The sequence below is a fragment of the Dermacentor silvarum genome, chromosome 2, assembly GCF_013339745.2.
Source record: "Dermacentor silvarum isolate Dsil-2018 chromosome 2, BIME_Dsil_1.4, whole genome shotgun sequence".
NCBI lineage: Eukaryota > Metazoa > Arthropoda > Arachnida > Ixodida > Ixodidae > Dermacentor > Dermacentor silvarum.
In genome coordinates, this window is record NC_051155.1 from 9,520,435 (window position 1) to 9,545,921 (window position 25,487).

The 25,487-nt window shown below is 50.2% G+C and overlaps 1 protein-coding gene across 1 annotated transcript in view; it reads left to right on the plus strand.

Annotated features, from left to right (window-relative positions):
- The window catches only part of LOC119439895 (very long-chain specific acyl-CoA dehydrogenase, mitochondrial), a 444,311-nt gene that overhangs the window by 361,266 nt on the left and 57,558 nt on the right, over nucleotides 1-25,487 (plus strand). The window contains exons 3-4 of the mRNA XM_049661097.1: nucleotides 14,679-14,813; nucleotides 15,205-15,318. Of these exons, the coding sequence (XP_049517054.1) occupies nucleotides 14,679-14,813; nucleotides 15,205-15,318 (249 nt within the window). The remainder of the gene's footprint in view (nucleotides 1-14,678; nucleotides 14,814-15,204; nucleotides 15,319-25,487) is intronic.

The following is a 25,487-nucleotide window of genomic DNA, read 5'->3' on the forward strand; positions in this document are numbered from 1 at the left end:
CCACGACGGCTAAAACGCTCCCTGCACTCGACGTGCTGAGGCGTTCAGTGGCGTGCGAAAGCATTCGTGCGATCACGTGCGCGCACTTTTATGCCTTCTAGAAGGCGATCGTTGACGATCTGGGCAAGAAGAAAACGCACACGGATAGTAGAACACCGTTGATATGTTTTTCAAGGAACCGAGAAAAAAAAAAAGTTGCAGTTTCACTCAAAAAGTGAAGCAGCAATTGCGACAGCAAATTGGTGGAAATTGGTACGAAGTAACGATAGTATTTTATCGGCCATATAAACTTGTCAACATTCACTTACTAACTAAATTAACAAGCAGGGTGTCATGCACAGACAGGTAAACACGAACACACCTCACTCGATGACTGCGGGAACTCGCTGTCTAAACGCTGGAGTAAGGAAGTTCGGCAGAAGCAGCGAGCGAATTGACCTTCGCACTGTCTGTCGCTTCAAAGCGAACTAAACGTTGAAAGCACAGAGCATTCTAAGCTGTCCAGCGCTAGGCGTACCTTATCAACATCGCAGATGGTTTTAAAGGTGAGGCCCGCGCGCACGCATTTTGTGCACGTCGCAGATCACTTTCAAGATACGGTGTCTGTGCAGTTGCACTGTATCGGCAACGTGCCGTTCGCTTGTTGCAACGCGTACAAGCTGGCTGCAGCGCTAAGTTTATGTGACTGCCACATTCAAACACAACGTAAGATGCAGGAAAATTACAGATTGGCGACATAACAAGGGGGACTTAATACATGGAAGTCAATCTTGGATTTAGGTCGGGACTGCGAAAGTTCGACGTAGCAGCCGGGAAAATGCAGCAGCGAGGAACATATCAATGGGGTTCCACTATTAGGAATTTTTTCTGCAAAAAAGTTCATCTTTTCTGGATTTTGTGTATGTTTTGATGATACAAATTTTGGTTGATAGGAATATTTCACGTGACCCCGCGAGATTTGTATCACTGAGATTTTACTGTAGCATTATTTCGATTGGGTGCGCGCGGCCACGTGCCTTTAGAAGTGCATGGTCGCTGTCCATGATTGTATCGATAGCGACCGTAGTTTCATCTGCAGCAGTTGTAGCAGACAGTAGTTTCATTTGGCTTAGCGCAATGGCTGCACGTGCAGTGTCACAAACACTGCAGAAGCTGTCGAGGATGAAGAGCATCGTTACATTGCGATGGGCAGGCGATCTGTTGGCGACCAGCTCACTGGCGAAAAAATAATCGGAGTGTCTGCACGGTAGTAAAGAGCGTGTCAGGATGGAGATGTCCCGCAAGCATGCTGCTAGTTAAGTAGCGAGGCCTTTGCCATTGCGAGCGCTAATCAGTCACATGATGACAAGAATTGCAGATTCTGCACTGCTTTTGTACAAAATAGAAACAGGATTTGCTGTTTCATTCAGTAAATAAAAGCATGTTGACGTAGTAAGCATGTTGTTTATTGTTTTCTTGATACTCTCGATAATTCAACATTTGGTTAATTAGCACATTTTTTTGGTCCCATGAAATCCTCATTTAAAAGGTTTTACTGGGTACTGATTACTTCCCTGATTGTTTCTGGTGCCTGTCATCAAATATTGCTGGCTTGAAGAACTGATGCTAATGGCTGTTTTGTAGGTAAATCTTGATTCTCTATCCTTGAAGCCTCAACTGAATGTAATAGAATAAATTTGACCGTTGCATGCATTTCAGTCCATACACAGCATGTTCCACTTGTTTGAGGAAAAGCAAAGACATCACAGTATGTGGAAAGCAAGGCCTCCAAGGTATAGCGTGCGTTGTTGGAAGCAGGAGTGGAATGCTGCACTTTTGAAGGCGATGCAAAAGTCTTGCATGCACAGAGCTAGCTCTACTGCAATATTATAAGGGTTGGACAGCGCTGTATAAGAACAAGCTTTGCACCTTGCTTTCCAACATGCTATTAATACCGTTAACGTGCCACTGCACTATTGTGGGAACCCTCGGGTCCCCTAACCGCTGCACGGGCAGCGAACGTCGCGTCAAGCGCATGCGTGCCAGGGAGAGTTGGGAGAGGGGAAACTTTCCTTCCGCGGGCGGCGCACGGGAATCGCAAGCGCTATCAGCGCCACCGGGTGGGTCACGTGAGATCCCGCTGATATCGCCCGGGTCTCTTTGGTCCCCAGCAAGCGGCGATGGCGGAAGTCTCCGCCGTCGCTCCCGTATTCCCGCCCGTGGTTAGTCAACCGCGTTCTTGCCGCGGCAAACGCCGCGGCCCCCCCGTATTCCCCAGTTGGTAAGTCGGAAGCCCTTCTTTACCTAGTGTATTATTCTCTTCGAGGGAACCCTCAGCGATGTCAACTATAGCTAGCTGGCCAGCTCGAAGTGTTAGTTGCAGTCGTAATAAATGCTTTCCGAGTGTACACGTGGTTGTCGTCTATTGTTTCCTCGAGCTTGTACCGGACCGCGGTTGATGCGCAGGCATGCGCCAACCGCGGGGCTCGGTGTGTCGAGGCAGAGGGCCGTCGGCAATCCCCCCCATATCCCGACATTTTGGCGCCCAACGTGGGGCAAGCTCTTGGAAAACGGGACGACGATCGGTTCGGATGCGAGGAAGCCTGAAGGCTTTGTCCGGACCAGCGTTAGGCCTCAGCCGAAGGCGTGATTGCTAGCTAGATCTGTGTGTGCTTTCTTGGCGGCGAGTTAACGCTGCGCCAGTGTCGCCGAACTCGTGTAGACGCTGAGATTTGCAGCAAGTTTTCTTTTAAGAGTACGCCCGAAGCGAGTGAGTGCAGCAGCCGACGCGGTGGTCGATTTTCCCTGTACATATGTAAATAGCCTCCTTTCTGTATCTTTGGCTCTGGGAGCCGGGCGCCGGAAACGCTGGCTAGGACGTCAGCGGGGCGCAGTCCCAGGAGTCGGCTCGGAAGCTGCGGGTTGAGCAGCGAGCGGGGACCACTTAGCTAGGCCTGCATCTCCTCGCGGCGGCTCATTGGAACCCTTTATGGGTCTTTTGTGGCATTGGTATCTGTCGTGGACGCGATTAGGCCTAAGGCTTTGCGGAGCTGCCGGTCGCAAGTTCGAAGACGACCATGCCGTGACATTTAGCGGGTGCAAACGGATTCGCTAGTTTTACTATACTCGCCCGAGCGGAGAAACCTCGTTCGAAATAGAAAGCTTATTTCGTTCAGATGAACTCAATATTTTGCGGGCGGAATAACCGAAATCTCGGGAGACCAGAGAGCGCTTTGTTCATACGAGCATCGCCCACTTTCGCGCTGTATCGGACCGGAAAAATTCGGTCGAAGCGAATAACTCTTTGGTCTCCAGCAAGCGGCGATGGCGGAAGACTCCGCCGTCGCTCCCGTATTCCCGCACGTGGTTAGTCAACCGCGTTCTTGCCGCGGCCCCCCCCGTATTCCCCAGTTGGTAAGTCGGAAACCCTCCTTTACCTAGTGTATTATTCTCTTCGAGGGAACCCACAGCGATGTCAACTATAGCTAGCTGGCCTGCTCGAAGTGTTAGTTGCAGTCGTAATAAATGCTTTTCGAGTGTACACGTGGTTGTCGTCTTTTGTTTCCTCGAGCTTGTACCGGACCGCGGTTGATGCGCAGGCATGCGCCAACCGCGGGGCTCGGTGTGTCGAGGCACAGGGCTGTCGGCAATACCCCCATATCCCGACATTTTGGCGTTCCCAACGTGGGGCAAGCTCTTGGAAAACGGGACGACGATCGGTTCGGATGCGAGGAAGCCTGAAGGCTTTGTCCGGACCAGCGTTAGGCCTCAGCCGAAGGCGTGATTGCTAGCTAGATCTGTGTGTGCTTTCTTGGCGGCGAGTTAACGCTGCGCCAGTGTCGCCGAACTCGTGTAGACGCTGAGATTTGCAGCAAGTTTTCTTTTAAGAGTACGCCCGAAGCGAGTGAGTGCAGCAGCCGACGCGGTGGTCGATTTTCCCTGTACATATGTAAATAGCCTCCTTTCTGTATGTTTGTCTCTGGGAACCGGGCGCCGGAAACGCTGGCTAGGACGTCAGCGGGGCGCAGTCCCAGGAGTCGGCTCGAAAGCTGCGTGTTGAGCAGCGAGCGGGGACCGCTTAGCTAGGCCTGCATCTCCTCGTGGCGGCTCATTGGAACCCTTTATGGGTCTTTTGTGGCATTGGTATCCGTCATGGACGCGATTAGGCCTAAGGCTCTGCGGAGCTGCCGGTCGCATGTTCGAAGACGACCATGCCGTGACATTAGCGGGTGCAACCGGATTCGCTAGTTCTACTATACTCGCCCGAGCGGAGAAACCTCGTTCGAAATAGAAAGCTTATTTTGTTCAGATGAACTCAATATTTTGCGGGCGGAATAACCGAAATCTCGGGGGACCAGAGAGCGCTTTGTTCATACGAGCATCGCCCACTTTCACGCTGAATCGGACCGGAAAAATTCGGTCGAGGCGAATAACTTCATTCAAACGAACTGGATTGTTTTTTTTTTCTCGGTGCCGCATAAAACTATGCGGTAGACGGGTGGTTCAGCATCGTGTCAGACGGCCGACGCTGCGGCGGCCTCTACTGCCTTAATTCCAAGTGTTTGTGGAGTGCATTTGAGCGACTTTGCAGAACGAGGGAAGCCGCCTCGACTTGCTATTGCTGCCATGGTCCACGCCCCTGCCTGCTGTCTCGGCCCGATGCGGCAGCACATGGCAGCCACGAGGAAGGAGGCCTACCATCATACTCCCACGAGGGTGCGTCGGTGCGAGGTTCATCGTGCCGGCGCGCGCGCCGCTTCGAGAAAGTCCTGACCCGCTGTTCCCGGGTGGACATTGCGGCGCGCATCTTGAGGGCAAGCCATCTTCAGCCCCCGTCATCGTCAACCACTGTGACGGCTGCCACATGTGGGCGGCCGCCACACAGGACTGTGCTGCCTATCAACGTGGATTCGGACATTTCCTGCCGGAGTTTACCATCGCATCTGCCCGGATACTTGGTCAATGCCGTCGTTCCAGCGATTTCTCCGCCGTAGGGCAATATTTAAGGGTGGAGGGATGTGGGAACCCTCGGGTCCCCTAACCGCCGCACGGGCAGCGAACGTCGCGTCAAGCGCATGCGTGCCAGGGAGAGTTGGGAGAGGGGAAACTTTCCTTCCGCGGGCGGCGCGCGGGAATCGCAAGCGCTATCAGCGCCACCGGGTGGGTCACGTGAGATCCCGCTGATATCGCCCGGGTCTCTTTGGTCCCCAGCAAGCGGCGATGGCGGAAGTCTCCGCCGTCGCTCCCGTATTCCCGCCCGTGGTTAGTCAACCGCGTTCTTGCCGCGGCAAACGCCGCGGCCCCCCCGTATTCCCCAGTTGGTAAGTCGGAAGCCCTTCTTTACCTAGTGTATTATTCTCTTTGAGGGAACCCTCAGCGATGTCAACTATAGCTAGCTGGCCAGCTCGAAGTGTTAGTTGCAGTCGTAATAAATGCTTTCCGAGTGTACACGTGGTTGTCGTCTATTGTTTCCTCGAGCTTGTACCGGACCGCGGTTGATGCGCAGGCATGCGCCAACCGCGGGGCTCGGTGTGTCGAGGCAGAGGGCCGTCGGCAATCCCCCCCATATCCCGACACTATACAGAGCTATCCAAGCCGCTATCATAGTGTCTGACATGGTTGCAGCTTCTCAACTGTGAACAAGCTCGAATGGAGTCATCTGCATATTCTCCTGCTGCGCCGTATTGTACGCAAATGTGATGTACAGGAGAACTTGATTCCAGGTCTGCTGCCCCACATCGACAACAACACACAACAACACACACTCTTTTTATGTTCTGTTTGTCATGAGCCAATAAAGGGAGAAAGAAAGAAGAAAAAAGCAGACGATAAAAAGAGAACAAGACGACACGAGGAGTCGGTGGCAGAAACAAAGAAGAGAGAAGTTATAAAATAAGAGCGTCCAAATAAAAAGAATACATTATGAAAGCAGAAGAAGAAGCGCAAAAGTGCATGCGCAGCTACGTGGCCAACGGGGGAAGGGACACGTAGCCGAAGAGAGCAGCCCAGCTACGCTCTGGGACGACGAGGGGCAGAAGGAGCTGGAGGCCGAACAGGACGGGTGGATCGCGGAGACGGCAGCAACCCAATGGAAGCTGTTCTTCAGCTGCCGCGGCCACGACCCGCGAGCTGAGTGGACGTCCCATCGGAAACCGCAGCTACAGGCTGACGGCGCCGCTTCCCGGATTCCCTGCGGCTACGATCCGCAGGCTAGCGGAGTTGACCGGCCGATCCAGGCGCCTCGGTCACCCCACCGTCCTGACCCCCGAACCAGTCCAACCGTGGACCGAACGTCGGACACAGCGACGTCGAGTCTACGACGCATCGGCGGGCCCAACGACGTGTCGTTGGAAGCCGCAACGACGAGGTGACGTGGCCACATCGAGGGACGCAATGTAAATATTTTGGACATCAATTCAAGATAGCTGAGGACTTTGGGGAACTTATAGAATTAGCTCATGCTGTAAATTGTTTGTTTTGTGTGGTTGTCTTTGCCGTTTGTTTTTACGATTATAAATGTTTGTCTTAACACTTTCGTGACCGCGGGAAAATCGGTAGTTTTCGGGTAGTCTGGCTATTATTTTTTTTCCTGCCACAGGAAATGATTCATGTTGAAGTGTATGGTATCAAATTGTAGAAGAAGAAATTATCTTTCCAATGGTATTAATTTCAAACAGCATAATTATTAAAAATACTTCGAAAAAAATTATCAAAACAAAAAAATCGCATCAAGAACGAGAAAGATCGATAAAAACATCAATGCTGCTTTGCACAAAAAAATATTTAAAAAAATCGAAATATACGTTTTCAAGAAAAGGGATATATGAAATCAGCCTGCAAATATAAGCTCTGTATCTACAAAAGTTCTTGAGGCACACGGGTACACACAACACTTCGGAGCGCGATTCCAAGGTGCACTACCGGCCGTCTTCGTGGACAAGACTCGACTCTCTGCGCGTCCGCCGGTAAATGATTCCGTCCGAACGACGTTTACATCTTGCAGATAAGAACTGTGACCTTTAGAACACACCGGAAATCCTTACGTCGATACGCGGCAGCGATAACACGGTCCGAGAAGAAAGCAAAACTGAACGGCGGATACCCGTCGATGTTCCGGGGCGGTTTGCCGCACTTTCTTCGTCCGTAATGAAGTCCGACGAATCGAAGTCGTCTTCCGAGTCTGTGCTGCTGCGATCATCCGCAAATTCGAGCCCAGATGCGTCGGAAACCGTCGAAACTCGCCGTTTCCGTGGAGCGGACGCGCGCGACGTAGGTGCCAAACGACGAGCGCTCGTCACCCCGACTATGCAGGCGCTTTAAAAATCCCCGCGCGGTGGAAAAGAGAAACACAAAACCGAAACCGATAAAATAGTCTCTCTTTTAACCCGCTCGATGGCGCTAGCTGTCCGGAGCGCTCGGAGAGGCGCGAAAATTCAACTTGTACCATCGACAACATACTGTCGACGGGAATAGGCGCGGTCACGAAAGTGTTAAACGAGCGACTTGTCTCTGTCTTGTCTTTAGTCTACCGAAATCCATGACAATTTGGCGAGCTTGCCAGGATATTCCAGCATTTCCGGCCCTGTCACGTATTTTGGTGGTCCAGAGATGGATTGGGACAGCGTATTAGCGACTATTCGAGAGAAAAAACTTGGTAAGGAGCAAGGCCTCAAACTAATTGAGGATGAAATGAACTGTGTCCATGCCGCTCGATCTTTAGAACTTGAGACACTTTGGCAAGCATATGAGAAGAGAGGACAGTTCCAGGAGAGGGAGATTGAGATGCCAGAGGCAGTCAAAATAATACATAGCAATCATAGTATAACTGAACAGGGGCCTAGCACAGTTGAACTGTTGCGACAGAATAGTTGCCACTATAAGGCTATCGACGACCGCGCTGCCGAGTCCTATTCCACTGGAGAGCAAAGGGTACAACACTGGAATGATGGATCTGTTTTCAGTAGTGCAGGGTACGTGCCAGAAGGTCGTGCTCATGAGGGTGAACGGTACCCAGAAACGAAGATTCAAAAGGACACTGACGAGAGGGGGAATTGCGCAACGCTGCATAGGGTGTGTGTTGAGAGCAGAGCAATTGACGATGTCATGCAGGAAGGGAGAGTATTCAACCGCAGCAAGGCTTTTGAAGAGATGGGGACTTTCGACTGCAGAAACACCTGTGAACACAAGCTAGTGACCTGCAAGCAAGACGTTGCTGATCCAGACGACCACAGGTGCGCAAGTTTTACGAGTGACGAGAAAGTAGTGTGCATCAAGCAGGCGATGGCAGCAGACAGAGGGATAGAGAGCGTAGAGATAACAGAGAAAGAGAAAACAAAGAATCGCAATAGAAAGAACATATCGAGAAAATGTGTCGAGAAAAAGAAAGGGAGACAGTCAATACCCAAGAGGAGGAACCGAAGAAAGCACCAATGGGCAACGCTTTATTATGTTTATTGCAAAGCCACTATGAAAGCGGGAGTTAAATCTGGGATGAAAAGTCGTAGAACATCTGAATATGAAGACTACGAAGAACGTCACAAAGGTTCAGAGCAAGAGCGATGAGTACTTAACTGCAGATCCCAAGTATGTCCTCATGACAAGAAAAAGGTTTTGAAGAGTTACTTTTTCAAGTTCGAGTTCAAGGACAAAACCAGCAGCTCCACCAATCGCTCAAGAAGGCAGACATCCCGAAAGTACAGACGGAAGATGAAAAGACTGCTGAGAGCGAGATGGTGCACGAACAAGCACGCGTTCAGGAAGCTTTTTCCATCAATTAAAAGGGAGGCGAAACTTGAACACCACAGGTGACTTCCAAAGCCAGGCAGGAACCTTCCAGGCGCAAGAAATAGAAGAATTAGGAAAGGAAGTAGGCAACATAGGAAGTCTCGACCGCGACGCAAGGGAAAGGCACTACGACAACATTGAGGGTAACAAATGGAATTCTATTAGGGAGAGGAAACTGGTTCTTGTGAGGTTCGGATAGATTGTTAAACTGATTGCAAGCGCTACTGCTGTTTAATATGTAATGTAGATTATCTGGGAAGAACTTGAGGGCACTTTGCATTTAGGTTCGGATGTACATTACCAGGATATTTGTTGGGTGAAATGTAAGAAATGACTGCATTAGGAGTTAAGGAGATTGTTACTACGGCGTGCATAAATATGGATAGAAGAATAGTGCTCCTAAACGGACTCGTATGATGACAGCATTGTGATAGATGAAATCATAAGAACATGCTTCAGCTAATGGTGTGTGAAAATGCATATTTTTTCCATAAGAGACTTATGTGGCGAAAACCACGGAAAGCGTTTTGCCCTGTTGCAGATTATATAGTGGCGGAGTGGTTAAGTATAGTCGTGTGAAGGCTGATCACTAACTGGGAGTAGTGTTGTAGGAGCGGTGTTTAGTGATGTAGTAAGTTTAGTAATGTTGGTTAAGTGGTGTAAGTGTTGGTGTGAAGCAGTGGACCACTGTGTGCTACATAAACAAGTGGTATAGTAGTGCGATGATATAGTAGTGTTCGACAATGACTTTTTCGTGTTAAATGGTGAACTCTGGTGTGTGCAGTGAAGTGAACGCGTGAAGTGAGGTGTGGTGAGTGTACATATTGGTGCAAACGACGAAAATGGTGAAAGCCATCATGTGTTAGTGCTGGAACAACGTATGAAGACGACGATACAAGGAGGAAGAAGCAGTTTTTCTTGTGGAAAAACTCTTGAAGGTGGGCATATGTCATGAGCCAATAAAGGAAGAAAGAAGAAGAAAAAGCAGACGATAAAAAGAGAACAAGACGACACGAGGAGTCGGTGGCAGAAACAAAGAAGAGAGAAGTTATAAAATAAGAGCGTCCAAATAAAAAGAATACATTATGAAAGCAGAAGAAGAAGCGCAAAAGTGCATGCGCAGCTACGTGGCCAACGGGAGAAGGGACACGTAGCCGAAGAGAGCAGCCCAGCTACGCGTATATGAGTATAATATCCTGGCAGGCTCGCCAAATAGTCACGGATTTCGGTAGACTAAAGACAGACAGGGACAAGTAGCGCATTTAAAACATACATTTATAATTGCAAAAGTAAACGGCAAACGTTATATATGAGCATCTGCGTATTCTCCTGCTGCGCCGTATTGTACGCAAATGTGATGTACGGGAGAAGTTGATCCCAGGTCTGCTGCCCCACATAGACAATAACACACAAGATGTCCACACAGACGTTGCCAGCTTTCTCCAACTTGCCGAGGAGGCCTGCCAGCTTGCCTGAACACGCATCAAGCTACGCACAGACGCTCGGCATTACGGCCTATGGCATCGTGCCCAAGGGTACGTGCCCGGCCACCCTGTTATGTCGTATGGACACTAAGACTTAGAGATTGACTCCAACCAAATAAGGAAATTTACTAGCCCGACATTTCGGAACCAATTCGGCTTCTTCTTCAGGGGGTATTCTTCGGAGGTGGCGGTGTGCCGCTTTTAAAAGGTCTATCGTAAGAAAGGAGAGGAAGGGGGAGAGAGCATAAGGTGCCGAGACACTTGCCAGGGCACCTGTTCTAGACAGACGAAAGAGGTGGTAGGGGTGTGGGGGGGCGTTTCGGCGTCGCTGGTCGGCTGGGTTGACCTATGCTGGGCGCCCTTTAGTCGCGGGAATGCGTTGACGAGGAACGAGGGGGGGGGGGGGGGGGGAACGAGATGTTTTGGTGTTGCTGACCTAGAGCGGGGGGTCCTTTCTTCCCTTCGTCGTGTCTGCAAGGCCATGAACATACAAAGAAGGAAGGGTGCCCTTCACGCGGTTTATATTACCTGCTGTGTTCTGAATGTGCCATGACTCCAGTAGTAGCCTTTTTCGCCAGTTTGTCTCTGTTTGAAGGATTTGGGTTTCTTGGAAAGAAATCTTGTGGTCGGCGTCTTCGGAATGTTCGGCGACGGTGCTGCATATTCGGTTGAATGTTCTGATGTCATTTTCATGTTGTCTGATTCTTTCTTTTAGATTTTTGGTTTCCCCGATGTACGACGCCGGACAGTCGGCACAGCTGATTTTATAGACGACGGCGTGAGCTTTTTCTTTTGGTGGACGGTCTTTTGGTTTAGGAATGAGGATATTCAAAGTGTTCATCGGTTTATGCGCGACTTTGAGGCCTTCTTTTTTCAATATTCGGCTGAGAGCTTCGCTGGTACCGTTGACCTATAGGATGGACACTCGTTTCTGTGGTCAAGGGGAAGTCAACGGTTGGAGGTCTCGTAGTTTGTTTTTCCTTTTTTGTTGTCGGGTTGTTTTTCGAATGAATTCCATTGTATAGCCGTTCCTTTTGAGTTCGTTGAGAACCGTTCTCCTTTCTTTCGATCTGATTCCAATGTGCAATGAGTTTCGGCTCTTTTCAATAAAGAATTTACGACCGATGCCTTGTGGTTTGCCGGATGGTTGTATGCGAAGTGTAGGTAGCGGCCTGTGTGGGTTGGTTTTCGGTAGACTGAGAATTTTAGATTGCTGTTGGTTCGTGTAACTTGTACATCTAAGAATGGTAACGATCAGTTTTGTTCGCGCTCCGACGTGAACTGTATATCCGGGTCTATGGAATTTAAATGGCTCTGCAGGTTTTCGACTTGCGACTCCTTCACGATACAGAAGCAATCATCCATGTACCTGAGGAAAACTTTTGGCTTCGGGGAAAAAGTACTCAGAGCTTTGTCTTCGATATTTTCCATAGTTAGGTTAGCCATGGTGACGGAAATCGAGGCCCCCATGGGAGTTCCTTTCACCTGCTTGTAGTAGCTGCCTCGGAAGGTGAAGTAGGTATTTGACAGGCATAGCTCGAGAAGGCAGCAGATCTCGTCTACACTAAAGGGGGTTCTCTCGTCGAGTGTGTCGTCGCGTTCCAGGGCATCCCTTGTTGCGGATATCGCTAACTCAATGGGTACTCTGGTGAACAAAGAGATCACATCAAAAGAGACCAGGCATTCATTTTCGAGGCGTACATTTTATATGAGCTTGATGAAGTTTTCGGGGTTGCGCACCTGGGATGCTGTCCTTCCGGTGAGTGGTGATATAATCTGGTGCAAGCATGTGGATAGTGATCGAAGTGGGGAGCACGAAAAGTCTACGATTGGCCGTAAGGGGATTCCGGGTTTATGGAGTTTTGGCAAGCCGTAAAAGGCTGGTGCAGACCCGTTCCTGCCCAGCCTAATTTATCTATTATTTTATTTATTTTAATCTATTAATTTTAGATAAAGATTTCGAGAATTTGGGTGGTTTCGGAAAATTTCGACCAGCGTCTTATTCAGTACAGAATGGGTGCTTGTGGTGGGGCCCTTTTTTAATTTTTCGTAGTCTTGGCTGTTAAGGAGTGTGAACGCCTTTTCCTCGTAGTCCTGCATGTTCAACACGACGGTTGAGTTGCCCTTGTCTGCTGGTAGAATTACAATGTCTTTATCTTCTTTCAGTAATTGCAGCGCTCTTATTTTGTCAGACGACAAGTTTCTTTCTCTTCGGCGGTTGTTATTGCACCTTATTATGCCTATTGCTTTTAATCTGAGTGGTTCCCGTACTTTAGGGTCCAGCTGCTGGATGCCGCTCTCGAGGGCGGCGACAATCTTGGGCAGGGGCTGCTTATCTGTGATGACATTGAATTTATGACCTTTTGCCAGGACTGAAGTTTCTTCAGTTGTGAGCTTTCTCGATGATAAATTCGTTACTGTGTGCCTGTCCAACACTCCTGATTTTTCGGTTTGCTTGATTAAAGACAAGAGTTTTTTCTTCTGTGTTTCGCGGTGTTTCTTTTCCTCTGAGGACGCAATGGCCTTCGCAAACGAATCAATTGATGAAAAAAGATGGGGTACCTTGTGTTCGATCTGTCTTCTGTCGAAGAACGCGTCAACTTCTTGCTTCCTAATCACTGTGTGGTACTCGTGTATCCGCGCTGTCACCAGTCTTTGCTGAGCCTTGTTGATGATGTCCCGGCCTTTCGCCTCAATTCCGCCCAATTTCGGCCTCAATTTCCATCACCATGGCTAACCTAACTATGGAAAATATCGAAGACAGAGCTCCGAGTACTTTTTCCCCGAAGCCAAAAGTTTTCCTCAGGTACATGGATGATTGCTTCTGTATCGTGAAGGAGTCGCAAGTCAAAAACCTGCAGAGCCATTTAAATTCCATAGACCTGGATATACAGTTCACGTCGGAGCGCGAACAAAACGGATCGTTACCATTCCTAGATGTACAAGTTACGCGAACCAACGGCAATCTAAAATTCTCAGTCTACCGAAAACCAACCCACAGAAGCCGCTACCTACACTTCGCATCCAACCATCCGGCAAACCACAAGGCATCGGTTGTAAATTCTTTATTGAAAAGAGTCGAAACTCATTGCACATTGGAATCAGATCGAAAGAAAGGAGAACGGTTCTCAACGAACTCAAAAGGAACGACTATACAACGGAATTCATTCGAAAAACAACCCGACAACAAAAAAGAAAAAACAAACTACGAGACCTCCAACCGTTGACTTCCCTTCGACCACAGAAACGAGTGTCCATCCCATACATCAACGGTACCAGTGAAGCTCTCAGCCGAATATTGAAAAAAGAAGGCCTCAAAGTCATGCATCAACCGATGAACACTTTGAATATCCTGATTCCTAAACCAAAAGACCGTCCACCAAAAGAAAAAGCTCAAGGCGTCGTCTATAAGATCAGCTGTGCCGACTGTCCGGCGTCGTACATCGGGGAAACCAAAAATCTAAAAGAAAGAATCAGACAGCATGAAAATGACGTCAGAACGTTCAACCGAATATGCAGCGCCGTCGCCGAACATTCTGAAGACGCCGACCACAAGATTTCTTTCCAAGAAACCCAAATCCTTCAAACAGAGACAAACTGGCGAAAAAGGCTGCTACTGGAGTCATGGCACATTCAGAACATGGCGGGTCAGATAAACCGCGTGAAGGGCACCCTTTCCGTCTTTGTATGTTCATGGCCTTGCAGACACGACGAAGGGACCGGCGAATGCCAGAGAAGGGAGATGACTGCTACTAATGGTGAAGGAAAGACCCCAGATAAAAATCTCGTTCTGATCCTTTGTTACGCCATGCCGTTGTTCGCCTCGCGATCGACCCTAGCAAAAGTCGCCGTCGTAACTAGCCTGCTACCAAGTGAATCCTCTGGAGCAATAAACATTCTTATACTTGTTATTCTACAGTGTGTTGTCGTGTTTTCTGCTTTTCCTGGTACCGGCGAAGCTTACCGTACAAGGTAAGCAGATGGGAGTTAGCCATCAAGCCTAAGCCTTCGCACAAAGGCGGCTTGCAAGAACCCTTGTTATCCGCAACTGGCTGCTTGGATGTATCTCGCGATGCTTAGGGCAGGTTTAAAGAGAGGGCATTGCACTCTGTGCAGGTTCCTTTAAGCCTTCGCACAAAGGCGGCTTGCAAGAACCCTTGTTATCCGCAACTGGCTGCTTGGATGTATCTCGCGATGCTTAGGGCAGGTTTAAAGAGAGGGCATTGCACTCTGTGCAGGTTCCTTGGTTCTAGTGTTGCTTGAAATGTCTGATGCAAATGAGTTCATTGCAGAGTTAATGCCTTTGCTTTGTGGTTGTAAGTTATGGTTGAACTCACGAGTAGATAGTTTGTTTTGCCTTGGTCCAGATGAAAATGCGGTTGGTAGGCTGTGTGTTGCGTCAACTGTGGACAACTGTTTCGTGGTGCTGTGCAGTCTATTGGCTTCAAGGGCATCCTGCTGTTTGGCACCGAGGAGCAGAAACGGAAGTACCTACCCGGCCTGGCCGCTGGCGAGCAGCTGGCTGCCTACTGCCTCACCGAGCCTGGCAGTGGATCAGATGCAATGGTCAGTCCTGTTACTCAACCTACATCAAATGTCAATTTACGCACATAGGTGAGCTTGTAGCGATACTTACTCAAAGAACCAAAGTGGTTCCCGAAGGGCTGGTAAGTTGCTCTTGTGGTGGCTTTTGTGTCTAGCTTTTATACGTTCCTTTGTTCAGTATGTTCAAGATAATTGACATTTGACATTAAGAGTTTTTTCGGGATGGGAAATCTGCTGATTTCCCAGAAAGCACAACCAACTAGCTCAGCTGAGAACAATCAGACATGCAAAGTGCCTATAAGATGAGCCACAGTCTGGCATTCCACAAGCACAGTTTCGCAAAGTCATTCTGTCCTAGCAGATGTTCTCTTGAGTGTTTCCTGTGTGGAACTGTGCTCCACGTTGTGTGCAGTCTATCAAGTCACGGGCTGAGCTGTCTCCAGATGGGAAGCACTACATTCTCAACGGTGGCAAAATCTGGATCAGCAATGGTGGCATTGCGGACATCTTCACTGTATTTGCTAAGGCAAGTGACTTTTACTGCTGTGGTTTGCCAAGATGTCTCCAATTATCTCGAAATATCGAGAGATTACGTACTTAAGCCAAGAAGACATTGCTGCTCTTTAAGTATAGATGGTGCTGTGACATAACAGGCTTTATTATTGCTGCTGCTTCAAAATGTATCAATGAAAGAGGCAAACTAGCTAATAAATTTCCCATCCCTTGGTGAAACTGCTGAATGCCAGAATGCATGCAAAAATGAAAACAAACCTTGGGGATTGCTTCGTAATTCTCCAACTGCCGAAAACCTCATCAATTTTAAACAAATCAAGTCACAGGGCAGAGAAACACGTCGAGAGGCAGAGAGTGGGGAAAAGTATATACAGTATAAATTTTTAACCGGAAAATGTGAAACTGGGTAAATGAATTGAAAGGCTGGCTGTCACACCCTCTGCCTTTGGTGACAGCCTGGAAGATCAGGCTCACTTTCTGGGTGAACACACTTTCCTAAGGTTCAAAGAACGTGCTGCCGAGCGACAGTGCCTCGAACGCAATGAGGCACGCAATCGCCCATTTAGTCTAGCTCAGGCATCTCTCAGTTGTTGCAGCAGCTCAGCATCAGGTGGTGACCGTATAATATATGAAATGATTAAGTACCCTGAAACACAAGAAACATTCCTCTCTCTTTTGAATGTCATGTGGGCTGCTGGGTGCATTCCATCTTCTTGGAAAGAAGCTAGTGTAGACTGCTTATAACGAAAGTCACCGGGGTCGCGAATATCCGCACTATAAGCTGTACTGCACTATAACCAAAACAACGATTTTATTGAGATAGCAATTATATGGACACTCCAGGCACATTTCTGCCGTCGCCCAGAGGTTCCATATAAAGTCCAATGGTGATAAAATCGGTGCCGCGCGCCTTATGTTGTATATGCGAGTGAAACCATGCAAGGATGACCCGGCAATCGCGGCTCAATTTCGCGTACGCAATGGAGGAAAGCGGGAAGGAAGCGCGCCTAATTCCGTCGCGCGCAAAGCTCCCGGGGAGGGGCTCTGCTTCGTGCGCGCTCGCCCGCTGGGGCCGCTGTATCTTGTAAGCCATCTGCGACGGGAGCACAATCCGCCATGCGCTGTGTTTTCGCGGCTTAGTTCGCATTGATGCGAGATGCAGCACGAAGGTCAATTCGCTCGCTACCGCGCTTCCTCACTCCAGCGTTTTCACAGCGAGTTTCCGCGGTCATCAAGTGAGATGTGTTCATGTTTGCTTGTGCGCGTTTGCCATGCTTGCCAGCTTGCCATGCATACCATGCTTAGAGCCGCCGCGGCGGGCGCGCTTTCGCGCACTCCTGCCATTGGGCCCTTCTGCCTGCTCCGCGAGAGGAATGCTGGGATACGTGGCCGGCGCGGCGCGGTGGGAGAAAAATAGGAACGAAGCTATTCACGTGCTAGCAACGTTGGAACGTGCCCGACGGGGCCAGACACGCCGGTTGCGTCGTGTCGTTGGAGTATAGACGACGGTTGTTCACCACCGTAACGTAGCGGAGCTTGACACGCAGTGTGCGCTTTACGTCGGAGTACAGTCGCCGACCGTTTATTCGGACTCGACGGGAACGGCGAAAAAATCCGAATAATCGAGAGTCCGAAAAAAAGGATTCGCCAGAAAAAAGTACCTTTATGGTCCCAATGGACGGAAAAAATTGTCAATGCGTGACTGTACAGATGCACGCTTACACGCGATCAGGTCAGCCTTATTTCCGACAGTGTCTGGCTAGCTATTGCTATAGACAGAGTCTTGTAATTGCCGCGTCTCGTCGGCGGAGATGGCACGGGGGGCATCAGAGCCATTTCGCACTACGCGACGACTGGACGAGATCGAACAAGCAAATCAGGCCTAACACACTAAGCCATGGGTTCTCAAAGTGGGTGCCGCGGAACCTACGGGTTCCGCAGGCCCCTGCTCGGGGTTTCGCGAGCCACTAATAAATTTTCCCTGGTCCTGCACTCGACAAGTGTCTTAAAACGGCGAACACGAGGTGCGCTTGATCCAAAGAACCTCCATTACCCATGCCCGAGTGTCAAAAAGCACATCACAGTTCGTAACAGCAACGCGCGAACTGCGCAATAAATATGCAAGCAGCTTGTAGCCACACAACCTCTCAGAACGGGCAGCGCGCCTAAGCTTTCGCACTTGAATCTCGGAGGCCTTAGCTTACCACCATGCGCCTTTCTCCTATTTGTAGATAGGGTAGGTGCCGATAGCGTGCGCACTGACCTATACGTTGGAAGAAAAAAACAAAACATAGAGCACCGCAAATGCGCGCCGCAGAAGAGCAAGAACGGCGTAGCGTCCAACCGAAACGAAGCGGCGCAGTCCGCATCGCCGTGGTCCTCAGCGGCAATCGTACGCGGCACGTGACTGACAGCAACGCCGAAGCGCTTCGTGCCTAATTGTGCCTTTAAAGGCTTTATTCTTGCGTTTATCGCCACGAGTAACACCGTGTTGGTGGCTAGCCAGCCGCATGCCTGTGTAAGTGCGTAGTCGCTATCTCTGATCGCGTCGATAACCACCGCAGTTTCGTCCGCAACGGTTGCGGCAAATAGTAGTTTCGTTTTCACTCGATGCGCGCATCGGCTGCGTGCCTTCACAACTGCGTAGTCGCCTCCCGTGGCAGCATCGATAGCTGACCGCAGTTTCGTCCGCACTTCTTGCAGCCAAAGGTAGTTTCGTTTTGACTTGGTGCGTGCGTCAGCCGCCTGCCTTCTGAACTGCAAGGTACCATTCTAGCCACTGTAGCAAGGTCGCCGTCCATGATCGTGTCGATAGCGGCCGCGGTTTCGTCCGCAGCGGTTGCAGCAAGCAGTAGTTTCGCTTTGACTCAATGCAAAGCTGTCGAAGATAAAAAGCACCGGCTACATCGCAATGGACGGACAATTTGTTGGCGAGCAGCTGAGTGGTGAAAAAATAATCGGGATGTGCGCCCGTTGTTGCAAAGCGCGTCTCAGATGAAAACGCGCGCCGCGAAGGATGTCGCGAGGTCTTCGCCGCTGCTAGCGCTAATCAGTCATGAGATGAAGAGAATTTTAGCTTCCGCACTGGTCTTGTGCTAAATAGAAACAAGACTTGACGATTTATTGAGTAAATAAAATCGTGTTGACGTAGTGAAGCATTTGTTTGTTTTCTTGATACCCTCGATAATTCGACATTCGGTTAATTTGGGAGGGAGGGGGGGTTCCTTGGCACTTTATGGAGCTTAGCAGGGTTCCCTGGGATGAACGTACTTGAGAACCCCTGCACTAAGCAAAAGAGCGAGACTTGAGAGGTAGCTGTTGACAAGGCCTAGGTCACGTAACAACTGACAACGCAAAGGCCGAGCACCGACTTCCAGGCACACTGGCTTGGCTTGGCCTGGCCTGCTGTTTGGCCGACGTATACAGTCAATGGATACTGGACTGGCTAAATCCGAAACACGACAACCAATACGTGCAGCCAACAAAAGTATAGCCTTTGAGATCGGCAACTGACACTTGTAGGTGCCGCGTGGATTAAGACCAGCAATCCAACCATAGCAAGCGCGCCCTTTCAGTGCTGACAACCTAGCAAAATGTAAACATCGCGGCCAGCTTGTCGAGACATAGCCTCCTCCATAACTGTGTGCCTGTCAAACGGTGCTCGATTGGCCGTCGCTTTCCCCTCTCCCTATTGGTCGATTCCACCGAGAGATGGCGCCACCGACGTTGAGTAGCTCATGACTCCTGCCGTGTGCCCGCGTCTCCGTCTCTCCGTTACCTCCGCTGGGATCGCAAGTCGGGTGCATTGTTTTTGTCGGTTTTTCTCGTGCAGTACGGTCAAACCTAGCAACGTTGGTGCGGTCCACGCATTTTAAACCTTCTTGGGTGATCGTGGACCTGAGCTTAACGCTGACCGACCGGGATTGCTAGATGCTTTTGACGTGCGATCACGTTATTAAAAAAAGAAAGAAAAAACCTTCGAAGAGGCTACGCTCTTTCACAGACATCATGTGCGGGTAAAGCACCGTGAACTTCTTCACGTGGATACATATGTAACTTCGAACAACGCATATATAGTGACAGAAGCGCCCTCGGGCTTTTGTGTGTCTGAACTGTTTGCATCTCGGGATTTTGTATGTCTGAGCTGCATGCATCGTTCAACAAAGCGTTTGCAATAAAATATTTGCTCGCATATTGCTTATTCAAGGCATGCGGCGCGTTTTCTATAGGTCCTCAAATATTTGTTTCTATTTTCCCTGGTCGCCAAGGCACACGGACGTGGTAGAAAGTGCAAAGGTTTCTGGGTATAAATATTCACGTAGGCCACAACGCTCATCTGGTGCAAAAGAACTTGGGGAAAACTTGTCTGAAAGTCGTAAAAATAGTATGCTACTAATGTGCGCCGAAGCCCGAAGGACGGCTCACTATAAGAATGAAGGAAGAAGAAGGACGGCTCACTATAGAGCAGCGTCGCAAGCAGTTTTTGACAAGATATAGCTGTAAGAACGCTTGCGACTTGCGTATTCTCTTCACTTTAATACGATAACTAAGGGCGTATTAACCACAATAAACAAACTCGCGCTTTTTTTTTTTTTTAGCTACGTGCGATGTGCAATCCACTTTGACGCTGCAGTTGCTGCAAGTGCGCTCGCACTTTCACAGACTGTATTCAAGACACTACCATGGTGCTCTACAGCGTTATAAACAAGGCTCTGGTCGCCCAGTGGATCGTTGTTCCACCATCGCAGCAATTAAAACAGTCGGCGTCGCGCCCACCGCGCAGACGGGAGACGCGATGGCACTCTACGTCGGTGGCACCCTCAGCGAAATGAGCGGCGGCAGTTTGCAACTCTGCCAACGGCGCCTCCCTATTGTTCTCTCGGCGTCTTGACAGGCACAGAGTTTATCGAGGACGCTATGGTCGAGACCGTATCGTGGCGTCTGATGTCGCATCTGACCAGGCCGCCGGAGTCCGAAAAATCGAACGGCGCGCTGTAGAGCGTCCGAACTATCGGTCGTGGTTATACATTGCTTCAATGGGACGAGTGGCGGTGCCGCGAAGGTGTCCGAATAAACGAGCATGTCCGAATTTTCAGCGTCCGAATAAACGGTCGGTGACTGTATATCTATGGCTTGAGGGGAGCGTTTGCCATCTCGGTTGACTGCCGAACTTCTAGGCAGCCGTACTGTAACCGCTATTTCGTCCCCCGCAACTGCACTATAAGCGATACGCGTATACATAAAGTCCTATTGGAAAATTAAAAGGAGTCTGAAAAAGCGTATTATATCCGGTCCTGCACTATGAGCGGTTACATTATAAGTGGCCTATACTGTACTGTCAACCCTATACTTAAACAAGGCCCTTCGTTACCCAGTAGTTACAGACCTGTAGCTTTGACAAGCTGTCTGTGCAAGCGCTTTGAAAATATGGTAAACCGGCGTCTAATCTGTCGCCTAGAAAGCAGTGGAATACTAGAGCCTTACCAGTGTGGCTTCTGAGAAGTTAGTTCGACATCAGACCACCTTGTCCGCAATGAGGCAAACATTAGAGATGCCTTCATACACAAACATTTCTTTCTTTCTGTGTTTCCTGACTTGGAGAAAGCATATGACACCACATGGCGCTTTTCTATTCTCCGAGACCTTTCCGCCATAGGTGTCCGTGGCAATATGTTAAATGTAATCGAAAGCTGGCTTTCTAACCGCACTGTCCAGGTAAGGGTTGGCCAGTCCTTGTCGAGATCTTTCGCACAGAAAACTGGTGTTCCACAAGGCGGCGTGCTTAACTGGGCACTGTTTACTGTGAAAGTAAATTCTCTGTGCATGGCTATTCCACGAACAATGTTCTGCTCTGTATATGTAGATGATATGCTGATTGGTTACAAATCGTGTAACCTTGCTATCTGCGAACGACATGTCCAGCATGGCTTAAATAAAATGGCTAAATGGGCTGGTGACAACGGTTTTAGGTTGAGCCCACAGAAAAGTACATGCGTCCTTTTCACGAATAAGAGAGAAATTGTACCAGACTCAGCTATTGGAACTCCCTGGTAGTACATAAGCACAGAACACAAGTTTCCCGGCAGCGTCATATTGGACTCAAAACTGACATTCATTCTGCATATCAAATACTTGAAGCCTAAATGCCTGAGAACAATGAACTTATTCAAACTTCTGTCAGGTACAACATGTGGCAAGTGACAGGAAATGTCTTTTAAACTTGTACAGGAGCCTTGTCAGCTGACATCTTCATTATGGCACGATAGTTCATCAGTCTGCTGCACCCAGCGCTTTAAAGCTGCTGGATTCTGTTCACCATTTAGGTGAACAGAATCACGACTCGTCTCGCGACCAGGGCCTTTGGGACAATCTTTATGTAGAAGCACGTGTGTAGTCACTCCATCTTCAGAGGTCATATTGCTACACGCGTGTGGTATTTGATTGTTTGACCGAGGCGCGCGGGCGCCATCACTCGAGAAAAGAAGAGGAAGAACGAGCTGGGCTCGCGCTGTGAACCTAACCGGTCAGCGCTGCAACCGCTGTTGTAAATACAACCTGTAAATAGTTGCCCGTCTTACTGACTCGTTCTTCGCGTAACATCGTGGTGGAGGTGGAACGTTCCCCGTCCTCGCCACGGAGCTCCGAAGCGGCCGCACCGTCGTCTTCTCAGCCATGGCTTCCGATGGAAACACCCCGTCGCCACCTACACCTGCGGTGCCTACCACAACGTACGTTACGGTTCCTAGTCTCCGTGATCCTGGGACATTCTCCGCCCAAAATGGCATTGACGTCGATGACTGGCTCAGCATGTATGAGCGTGTTAGCCGAAGCCACCACTGGGACCCTACCATCATGCTTGGCAATGTGATATATTATCTGGACGGGACACCGCTTGTCTGGTTTTGCACCCATGAGGTTGAGCTATCCAGCTGGGACACTTTCAAAGAGAGGCTTCGCGACCTCTTTGGCAACCCGTCAGGTCGCCAACAGGCTGCCCGAAAGGAGCTTGCTACCCGTGTCCAGTCGTCGACAGAATCGTATGTCGCCTACATACAGGAAGTGCTCGCGCTTTGCCGGAAAGTCGACGAGCACATGACCGAGGTTGACAAGGTGGGTCATATCCTAAAAGACATCGCGGACGACGCCTTCAATTTGCTCATCTATAACGACGTCTCTACTGTCGACGCCATCGTCAAAGAATGCCGCCGCTTCGAGGTAGCCAAAAGCCGCCGCGTCGTCCCACAGTTTTCCCGGCTCCCAAACACCCCTGCCACGTCCTCTTGCTCCGCTCTTCCTGCCACACGACCTTTTCAAGAGAACGTCACTCGTATTGTTCGCCGTGAGATTGAAGCGGCGAGTCCGACCCCCCTTCATCCACGACCCCTCGACGGTACCTTTGACCCAGCGGCCCCTACTATTTCCGTCATACAAGCAGTTGCGCGGCAAGAAATTGCAAACCTTGGCATCCCTACCACCTGCTCTGTCTCCCGACCTGATTCGGCATCCATTCCCATGGCCACATCCTTCAACGACCAGTATTTCGTTCCCCGACCACGCAATCCTGCTGAATGGCGTGCCCCCGACGACAAACCGATCTGCTTCCGCTGCCACCGAGTTGGTCACGTATCCCGCCACTGCCGCAGCACCTGGATGCCGCCGTACTGGAGTTCATTCCCTGCTCCTCGCCCATACGCCGACGCTCGCCATTACTCACCTCGCCATCCGTACTCTACTTCTGATGCCCCTGACAGCCGCTCCTCCGGGCGATCGCCGTCGCCTCAACGCCGTCGCTCCCCGTTACCCCAACCTCGCCGCTTTTCCTCGCCAAACCGCCAGACAGAAAACTAGGCCATGCAGCTCTTGGAGGTAGTGCTGCATCCCGTCCGTCCTGTGCAAATCCTCCGCTGACGCTCCTCACGAACGCGAACCTAATTGACGTAGATGTGGATGGTGTTCCATTCAAGGCATTGGTTGATACTGGAGCCCAAGTGTTCATAATGAGCGCTAATCTTTGTCGTTGCCTCAAAAAAGTTCTTACGCCTGCCATCACTCGCGCCGTACGCGTCGCCAATGGCGCCACGGTTGCCGTCAGTGGTATGTGCACTGCGCGCGTAGGAATTGCTGGCCGCCACATTCCAGTCCTGTTCACCGTGCTGACCAGTTGCCCTCACGACCTCATCTTCGGGCTCGACTTTCTGACGAAGCATTCTGCCCTCATCGACTGTTCCACCGGTACGCTGTGCCTCGAGCTTCCTCTTGTTTCCGACGTTCGCCCCGAACAACCGAACACCCTCTGCACTACAGCGTTTGTTCGGTTACCTCCAAAAGCCCTAACCTTCGTCGAATTGGCCTCAACGGCAACCGTGCCTGATGGCGACTATGTCGTTGCACCTATTCGTGACGTCCTCCCGGCGCGCGACGTCTCCGTGCCACACTTCGTCGTTACCCTTGCCGCTAATCGGATGTGTCTCCCCGTCATCAATTTTGGCTTGACGAAGCAAGTGTTACCTGAAGGCATAGTGGTGGCCACGCTCCGGTCTGTGACAGACGACCACGTCACTGCTTTTGCAGCCGACGCGTCTCCAGATCCTCCTGATTACCCACAGAATGCCTTGAACCTCGACGGCCCATTACGTCCCATGGTCGGTCCGGACCTCGCCCCTGACCAAGCAGCCACCCTATATCGCCTTTTGTTGTCCTACCGCGACATATTTGACACTGAAAATCGCCCACTTGGTCAGACGTCCCTTGTTCAGCATCGGATAAACACTGGTGATGCTGTTCCCATTCACCGCCGACCGTATCGTGTGTCCACGGCAGAGCGGCAAGTTATTCAGCAGGAAGTAAACAAGATGCTCGCCAAAGGCATTGTTGAGCCCTCGTCGAGTCCTTGGGCGTCGCCGGTCGTGCTCGTCAAAAAGAAAGATGGCACGTGGCGTTTCTGCGTTGATTACCGCCACCTAAACCGAATCACTAAGAAGGAAGTTTACCCTTTACCACGAATTGACGACGCTCTTGATTGTCTTCATGGTGCCAAATACTTTTCGTCCATTGACCTTCGATCTGGTTATTGGCAGATTTCCGTCGATGAGCAAGATCAAGAAAAGACCGCTTTCGTCACTCCAGATGGCCTCTACCAATTTAAGGTTATGCTTTTCGGTTTATGCAATACCCCCGCCACGTTCGAACGGATGATGGACTCTCTGCTTCAAGGTTTCAAATGGTCAACTTGCTTTTGTTACCTCGACGACGTCCTTGTGTTTTCTCCTTCATTTGAGACGCACCTTGAGCGCGTTGCAGCCATCCTTGACGTCTTCCGCAAGGCTGGGCTCCAATTAAACTCATCGAAGTGCCACTTCGGGCACCGACAGATTACAGTGCTCGGCCATCTCGTCGATGCTTCCGGAGTACAACCCGACCCGGAGAAGGTTCGAGCAGTAACGGCTTTCCCTGTACCTCAATCTGTCAAAGACGTCCGGAGTTTTGTGGGGCTCTGTTATTTCAGACGGTTCGTGAAAGATTTCGCAGCAATCGCTCAACCACTCACAGAACTTGTGAAGAAAGACGTGCCTTTTACGTGGGGTTCCCCTCAGGCTGCCGCATTTTCACGCCTTATCACGATTCTGACTAATCCACCGATCTTGGCCCACTTTGACCCGTCCGCACCAACAGAGGTCCGAACCGATGCCAGTGGTTATGGGATCGGCGCCGTCTTAGCGCAACGCCAACACGGACACGACCGCGTTATAGCCTACGCTAGCCGACTCCTGACAACTGCAGAGCGCAACTATTCGATTACCGAGCGCGAATGTCTTGCTCTCGTCTGGGCTGTTTCAAAGTTCCGCCCATATTTATATGGAAACCCCTTCTCAGTAATCACAGACCACCATGCGCTGTGTTGGCTTTCGTCGCTCAAGGATCCTACTGGCCGGCTCGGTCGTTGGGCTCTCCGACTACAAGAATATCCCTACACAGTGACGTACAAGTCGGGACGCCAACACCAGGACGCAGATTGCCTCTCTCGCTACCCAGTCGAAGACCCGACCTCTACGTCTGAGCCTGACACCGACGCCTGCGTTCTCTCTGTTTTTCCACTGGTCCATGTCGCCGACGAGCAGCGCCGTGACCCGTCCTTGCGTGTCATCATTGACCGCCTGGAATCTCCACTTGCCGACAGTTCCC